Genomic DNA, 8,650 nt, shown 5'->3' on the forward strand with positions numbered 1-8,650 from the left:
CCTCTGCCTTTGCTCCTAAAGTTGGAATAAAGCACCTTCTTTTATATTCGACTTTTTCCCCATTCTTCTTTTAACTAATTCTCAGGACGCAATAACTGCGAGAGAAGATCAAATTATATGCAGGGGGATTAGCAAAAATTACGGATAGTATGCTATTTAAACACTAAAGTATCGAAGATTGTATGGGAGTTACTGCTCCAAGGACATGATATGCAAATGGATGGAGCCCCTCGGAATATAGTAGGAACGGAAGAAATCTTTCCCGAAACCTAATCATGTATATCCTTCGGTGGCTTACTTATTATATCACTATGAGAAAAGCTGTCCAATCATTGTTCGATCGCATGGATTTTCAATGCAAGCCACTAAGATAGGAACACTTAGCTTAGCACCTTCGAGTGTTCCGCTAGTGACGAACATCGCATCCCCTCTAGTATATGTCTTGTGTGCACGCGTCAGCAGCAGAGTAATAGCACTGAGCAAAATGAAATATTTGGTTAATTAAAGGGTGGGATTAGGTGTCATTAGACTAATGCTTAATTTGATTTATTTTAGGCCACGGTTGTGACTGGTGAGCTAGATAGAAAACGTTCCAAAATTGAAAGTACGAAGAGCTAAATGGATTTTGATGTGTACTTGAAACAAGAAGCACATGGATTTTTCTTTTTTTGTACAGTTAGTCCTCTGGCTTGTATATGTTTGGCTAAGTTATAAGAGATATAGGTGTCAATAAGTTTTCCTCCTATAAATAAAAATACAGGATTCTGTTAACTATCTTCTTTCGTGATGCAAACTTTAAGACAATCCTTCACCTAATATCGATGCGATGATATCCTTAACTTTCACATAATAAGATAATTGGTGGTTACCTCGTTCTTACCACGTGAACTATTCCCTTTAAGGAGTGTTTTGTGCAGGAAAAATGTGGACTAGGATTTGATGAATAGAGAAGCAAGATTAACCTTGCGAAAATTAGGTCATGTTAGTGGAGTTGACGAATCATATAGGATGCAGAAAGCATATGTATGTGAAGTTAATAAGGCAAAGTAGCCGAAAAATTCTTACATGATCCAATAAATGATATGCCCCGAGCTCATAGACGCCGTGTGCATGCAAGAATCGAAGACCCTTGCTCACATCGTAAGCCACCCATTTCTTATAAGGCACTCAATTCGGGACGAACTAATGAAGAGAGCTCGAGACACGACTCTCAATTTCTTGCTAGAAAAGAGCCGGATAAGAATTAAATGGAAGCAACTGTACATTGGCGGAGACGTAAAGGAGGACGATAGAGGGGGTCACAGACTGAATTTCGGAAAGAGTCTCAGAAAACGCCATGAACAGCGAAGTGTCGTTGCTGCACAGAGAGAGAGAGAGAGAGAGAGAGAGAGAGAGAGAGAGAGAGAGAGGGCGAAGTTACTTTCAGATCAGGCTCAAAGAACTGTTGCGGAAAAGCAGGAGAAAAGAAAAAGACGCGGAGAACAAACGTGACTTCACGAGAAAACCCCAAAACTCTCCACGTCAACAGAAACGCAGAATTTAAGCGACGACCGAAGAAGAGGAGAAAACCGTGAGCTAAGGCACAAGCAGTTTCACCTCGCCACATCAGCCACGCCTACACCAACGCAACGCCACCTATTTCCACCTCCATGGCCTTACACGTGTGACCACCTTCTCTCTCTCTCTCTCTCTCTCTCTCTCTCTCTCTCTCTCTCTCTCTCTCTCTCTCAAAAGAACTCTATTGATGCACCGCATCTTCACCTTCACTCGCAGATCCTACCTGGCTCACTGTAATATCCAATTTTTGTTAGAAATTTCTTCTTTCATAGCGCGAAAGAAAAGGAAACTATCTGGAAAACCATTCCCGTAGATATTTGGCAATTTCTTTGATGGGAAATTATGATCTTATCAAAAAAATGTGGGGGGACAAGGATCTGTGTTCAGGACTCTAGCTAGAGAACGACTAATAGTGAGTTCTTTCATTCTTCAAATCTCTTGTGAGTATTTACATTTCCCGAATTTGAAAAGAGAAACCGAAACAAGGCCGAGGATCAAGAAAGAACCCACAAGAAAATGGGTTGAAACCCAAAAAAGCGAAAAAGTAAAACAAGATACGCCTTTCTCAAATCATCTCTCTCACAGAGAGAGAGAGAGAGAGAGAGAGAGAGAGAGAGAGATCAATAGTTTAAGTGGTGTGATGTGGGGTTTCTTGCGTCCCCTGCTTCACCATCTCAGCCTCAGCCTCCAATCTCTCACTCTTGTTATTGTCACAGTCGTTGCAGCTGCAACTGCTGGTGGTCGTGTTGGAGTTGTCGCCGAAAGACGACGACCTGCTCGTGCTGGCACTACTAGCCACGGGCGTGGCCAAGAAGGTCGGCTTCACCTGACCCGCCATTATCACCAGTATCTTCTCTTCAAAAGCCGCCTCTTTCTTCTTCTTCGTCTCGTCATCCTCGTCGTTCTTGGCCTCGCCGGCCTCAATGTCTCTGTCTCCTCCCTCGCCGTTGCCTTCCAAGTAACCCGAGAGCTTCCAGTAGGAACATGCAAGGATGAGAAGCGCGAAAGCGATGAGACCCAGCATCGCCGCCAGGCCCCCGAAGAGGTACGGCACCGGAGAATGCCACGGCGACCTTTGCGCGGCCGCCGGCGACGGCGTGGTCGTCGCCATAGTCGTCGGGTGGCCTCTCGCAGTCGCAGCTTCCATTTCTTTCCCTCTTGATTTTCTTTTCCTTGTTCAAATTCTTTCCCTCTTTCTCTCGTCTTTGAGATCAAATGATGAGATGGGATGGTATGAGCTGCGGAGATGAGAGGCAGGGAGAAAAAGCGAAGGCGAAAGTCTATAATACGCAGGAAATTGGGATGGGAATGAGAAAGGGAGGATGGCTGGTGTGGTTTTATATAGAAAGAGTGCGTTTTTTTTTTTAAATTTATTTTTTATTTTTTAGCATGAGCTTCTTCTGTTCACTGGTTTTTAGGGTTTTTAGAGGTGGGTTTTGGATTTGGTGATTTATATCGTCATTTTGCAGAAGTGTATAGCTGTAGGCCCCTTGAGTAGCTTTCATTTCAGTATATTTTATAGAGGGTCCTTGCGATATAGGAGTAAATCGAACATTTTCAATCCATATTCTATCAACATAAAACAAATAACTTTTTTTTTGGTCGAATAATACATCAAATAATCAAAGATGTATAATTTCAAATCTGTTGATCAGAATCTTCCATTCCACTTAAATTTGGACAAATATTTATATGTTACATGAAACTGTTATAGTAATACTTAAAATAGAGTTACTGATACTGATGATTTATGTACGTCTCTTTGTCGTAGAAAAGAAAATCTTGGACAAACATTTTGAACTCATCCTACACGAAATCTTAGCAAGATTTATGCCCTAAATCTACTTGTCATGTGACAGGTGGAAAGGGTGCTGGCAGAACCATTTTCTGATGCAACTACTCGCTAAATATGTCATAATTTGTCAAATTTCATATAGATTTGTACAGTCTCTCCCTTCCAAAAACTTTTGATCCCCGCTTCCTTTTGTTAGGTTTCTACCTGCACTGCTGCATGTCCTTTATACACCATATTCCGGCGCTACAATTCTTTAATAAAAGGAAAGGGCATACTGGTGCTCCTCGAGAGCTCGATGGGAAAGGGAACGCATTTGCTAGCTATAAGCATACTCTTAGAACGCTCATCTAAACTGGTCATGAGAGAAACAAAAGGAAAGGTTTAACTCTTGTCCTACAACATTAGTAATGCTGCTATCTGGACATGTGGTTGTCGCTTGTGGTTGAACATATACTAAGCTACATAGGAAATTCTTAACAAGCAATGCACTAGTGTTCCCTCACCTAAGACTCTAATCATATAAATCATCGGTGCCCTCAACCACTGAGTCACGTCGCCCAGCTGTTGCGGCCTCCACCGCCATTACTGTGGTAGTTCACCATAGATTCCTCCATATCCAAGTCATCATTACGTCTCTCTCTTTTAGTTGTCGCTACCCTATGCATTATGCAATGGTGGGGAGGCAATGGGAAGAGATCCATCGACGACGGCGGAATCTGTCGAGAGTTTTGTAATCGTCTTCGATGGAGACGGGCAAAAAAGGGAAGGCTTCTATTCTCGACAAATTAGATCTGGTTCAATCAAAGCTCTACCGTTCTCGTCAAGCTATGTTTGGCTAACGAGGATGACAGAGCGTAGGTAAATTCAAGGGAGAATTTTTCAAAAAGTCCTAAATCTATTGTATGGCAATCGATTTAGTCCTAAACTTTTTAATTAGGCCAATTTCATCCTAGACCTTTAACTATTTGCTAATATTGACCGGAAATTACTAACGTGGTGGTTCAGTCAGCGCCGACAGTGGCTATCATAAACGGTTTTTGCATCTTCTTTTTAAATATGGCAAGGGCCACGACTCTCACCCCCGGCCAGCAAGGGTTTCACGGCCCTTGCCTAGGGGCTGGCGATCTAGTAGCAGGTGGAGGTTGCCGGGCATCAGCCTGTGGCACGTATCAATAAAAGCACAAAACATAGAAAAACTTTCATTCTCTAATTAATCAAAAAGGGCCCTCCCTCGCTAAAAAAGGAAAAAAAAACTGATCATCAATAACTATGAAAAATGTAAAAACATGCATAAACAATGGGATGGGGAAAAAAACTTTAGTGCGTACATATCGTGAGCATATCTCAGCTGGGGTAGAATGACATTTGGAATGAAATGGGACATCAAAAGTCTCTTCGGTTCCACCATTTGCTTTTTTGAGGTAATCTAAAAGGGGATTGTGCGGTCTAATATCACGCGTTTCGTGTTGTTCCCGTAAAATCCTATCCAAGTAGGTCCCATGAACGGATGAGATTTCCGATAAACATCAAGTTTATTCATTAACCGTCCAAAACTCTGCCAGATTTTTTCTCAGCAATTAATGATTAGCTAATTAATTTTGATTACTTTACCCTTGAAACCCACGACATTATGGTCGAGGAACCCTTGCTCTCAGTTGAGTTACTTATTGCTCATAATCTATTGCTCATGATGGCTAGGATTTCCAAAAGAAGATGCCATTCGTTTGATGGGAAACGAAAAGAAATATCGAAAATTTGAGAGGCTGAAGCTGGATTCGATTTTATTCTTATATTATTGTTAAATCTTACCTAAACAACTGAAATTTATCGCTTCTTTTTGTGTTATAAATGGAAGATTATGTTCGAAAATGGGTATCGTAGTCCCACTCCCAATTTGCTAGATCATTACAGGTGAAGTCGCGTCACTCAAGGTTCACAACCAAGAGAGAGTGGATGATAATCGTAGTTATCATCAACTAGTGACGTCTTTTGCTCTAAATTAAAGGCATGCCTTTCTAATTGCTTGGGTTAGAGCCAAACGAATCTTTAAAGTAAGTATAGGGGCCGTGCTGGATTGGACAGTGGGCGTGGGCGATGAGCATAAGCTATTTGTGGAACTTAGCTGTATCTAGAGATATAGAAAACCCTAGGAAATATACTAATTTGGGTGTGATTATTTACCCAAAGCAAACTAAATGTGACGAAAGAAGGAATGGAACGGCTTCGCGTGATGGACGAGTCTCCCTCTTAAAAGATAAAGCCGTCTTCCGTCAGCTCGATTGGCCTTCTCTGTTGTTTCATTACTTATTCAAGTTGATTGTACACATTCATCCCGCTAACATATTCTAGTGACTAGTTTTATTAGATCAAACAAATCGTATCTAACACTCTAAGGCTCGTATCAATTTTGTTAAAAAAGAGAATTTCCACGTGTTTCTCGCGTCATGCTGAACTTGTTCTCCGCGTTACTTGTCAATCTGATTTATAAAATATCCGTCCTCAGGCGAGGGCTTTAAAGTATCATTAGGAGGGGAAGTTTCGAAGAAAACTCCCGTTGATCTCTTTTCTTGAGGTTTCATCCACTTCACCAGACGCAACCTTCGCAATATGTCAAAAGAGGACCCATGTCACGGGACGAAATTGCTTTCCATACTTTGGTATTAAAGATTGTAGGCCGAGCGTAGGAATCAAAATTCATGTGAATTTCGTAGGAATCCCACATTCTACATTGCGGGGGCATAAAGAACCTTTAGGCTCTTTGTGACGTGCACAAAGGGGAAAAAAAGACTATGCAAGTATTTCGCCAATCCAATTTCCAAGAGACCTTTTCTAAATTCCTTATGTTTTTTATTGGTTTATATCTTATTTTTTTCTGAAATCCACCTTATGATAGTCCCATTATTATATAAGAAGAAAAGAAAAAGGAGGATGGTGATAGGGGGACCCGAGAAACGACGGGGTCGCAAGGAATAAGACCCACCACCACTAGTGTTTGCTTCCGTTTTGCCGTCTTCTACCTCTTCCCAATCTGCGAAACCCTGACTTTACAGTTGCAATGGAAATGAATGCATTAGCCTTGTGCCACGCAAAGGTGAATGGAGTGTACAAGCAAAAGAGCCAAAAAGCGAAACCCTAAAACCCTTTATCCTTACCCTTGCCTTTTCCTTTGCGTGAACCAACAAAGCATGGAAGTGAGCTTGACGAAATCAATGATTGATTCTAAGAAACTTGTCTGTTTTTCTTCTCTTTTTTTGGGGCCTTGATGCCAAGAGACTTTTCCTCAAGATAATCAATGAGAGATGTGATAAAATTCTGTTACATGTTCTTTAAACAAGTTATACATTCCGTGCTCGTGTTTTATTCATTTAAACAACCCGTGTTTTGATATTGTTGGGGTAAAACAGCTCCCGTTAGATTGTTGATTTGGAAAGTAACTCGATTACAAAATTTTCCATTGATGGTCTCTTACATCTCTTTATTTGTGAGCATTTGCTATGATGGTAATCTTATAATAAGTTATGTGTGTGTTTGATGCGACTTTTATATAGCTACTATAGTTGTGAAATGGGGTGCTTTGACTTTTCTAGGTGTTTGATAAAAATCTCGCAGCTGTAGGACCCTCGCAATGCTATTGGTCTTTATCATCATTTGGATAACCATATCGTAGCTACTTTTGCCAAACGCATTAATCATTCATAGCCACATCAGAGCATTTTAAAAGATGTGTCGCCAAATGCATATGTTTCGACACAGTGCGGCACAACACGGCTTCATGTAAATCTTATGCCGGCCGTAATAAAATTTCATATCGATAAACATTATGTAATAAATGTCCGAAAATATCAAAATAGAGTAAGCTATGGTACCACCTAAGTAGATAAACCGGGGTTAGAACTCTAGAAAAGCCCTAACAATTCAGGGGGTATGATAGGTCCCACCTCAAGCAGGTTCCCAATATGAATATTAATCGGACCCACCTTCTGTTTTTTAACATACTAATAGAGTCTTCGTCACCTTCCACCACTCAACGTACACGCAAAGGACGACTGGATATTCCTCCCCCCATATGATACGTCCAACGCCAAACCAAAATATAATTATTATGGTGCTGTCTATTTTGTCCACTAAACATTATCGATTTTACATGGATCGTAAAGGATTCAATCATGAACTCAAAGAATAGTAAAAGTAACCAAAAAAACAAAACAAATCCGAACCAAATCCCACTCCTCCATTATGCGATGATTTTAGGTTAGCTGAACGCGTCTCTCTCGTTCATCGCAGTAGGTTAGCTCTCTATCAATTCGTGTGTTTATAATAATGTTTTCATCTAGCAAATGGGCTCTTGTTCTTACATGAAGGGCATGCTTTAATTATTTTTCAGTTGACGATGGTGTTCTTTGTCTTGGTCGTTCTGAATATATTTATCGCAACTGACCCCTTATGGGCTCTCCAAAAAAGTATGACAGCGAACTCATGTTGACTAATGGTCGCCTAAAGTTACTTTCTTTTTCTTACTTTTGATCCCCCCACTCTTTTTCAAGAACTTTGCTTAAGGAGGATCGAAATGCATGCATGGACATGATGCATCGGCTCTTTCGTAGATGGGTAAGATTGATAGTAGACATTGACACGTATAGTTCTCTCTTCCTTTACCGCCATTGGACGGGAGTGAAAAGCATAAAAGTGTTCTTCACAATGATAGTAAATCGTGTAGTTATCGCATTGATAACCTAACCGTATCTTGTGTTTAATTACTTGGTAAACGGCAGTGATAACAGAAGTAATCACGTGACAGAATATCAGCTTGTGTAATTTGAAATATATATATAAGGTTAAGCAATTACTGTGGCACTTCCTTTTCCATGGAGAACTTTTATATACACCTTCTGGCTTCATACTTTAGTGGGATTCTGTAGCTAGAATTGCGTACAAGGGCTCATGAAGTTATTTAATTAATGGGTACTTAGTTATTGATCGCATTGATGCTATAAAGAAACTAGGCAGCATCTTGGAATAGTTCTTATCTAGATTGAAGTGAAGTTTCTCCTAATCTTTGATAAAGTGGTGGAATATGTAGGATTATTTTAGTGAAGTGGGATTGCCACCACCACACCTCTATTGTTTCTAGGTTAGGCTAAGGATGAGGATTAATTAAAGTGGGTAACCACAGAAATAATTTCATTTCGATAGCTCTTCAATTGGCCATGCAAGAAGATGAAGCTTTCGGTATAAGTTCCCCACTTAATGAAAGTTCATCTACTTGGCTAAAGTAAGCCAGACCATAATCTGCTTTAA

At 40.5% G+C, this 8,650-nt stretch overlaps 1 protein-coding gene across 1 annotated transcript; it reads right to left on the reverse strand.

The window, feature by feature from the left end:
- Window positions 1-1,957: 1,957 nt before the first annotated feature.
- On the reverse strand, window positions 1,958-2,877 carry LOC115677479 (protein GLUTAMINE DUMPER 2). The gene has a single exon (XM_030600654.2). The coding sequence runs from the start codon at window positions 2,702-2,704 to the stop codon at window positions 2,186-2,188; it is 519 nt and encodes a 172-aa protein (XP_030456514.1). The 5' UTR covers window positions 2,705-2,877; the 3' UTR covers window positions 1,958-2,185.
- Window positions 2,878-8,650: the final 5,773 nt, after the last annotated feature.

The sequence above is a fragment of the Syzygium oleosum genome, unplaced genomic scaffold, assembly GCF_021117445.2.
Source record: "Syzygium oleosum isolate NSW1041296 unplaced genomic scaffold, Sole_v2.1 Sole_v2.21, whole genome shotgun sequence".
NCBI classification, from domain to species: Eukaryota; Viridiplantae; Streptophyta; class Magnoliopsida; order Myrtales; family Myrtaceae; genus Syzygium; species Syzygium oleosum.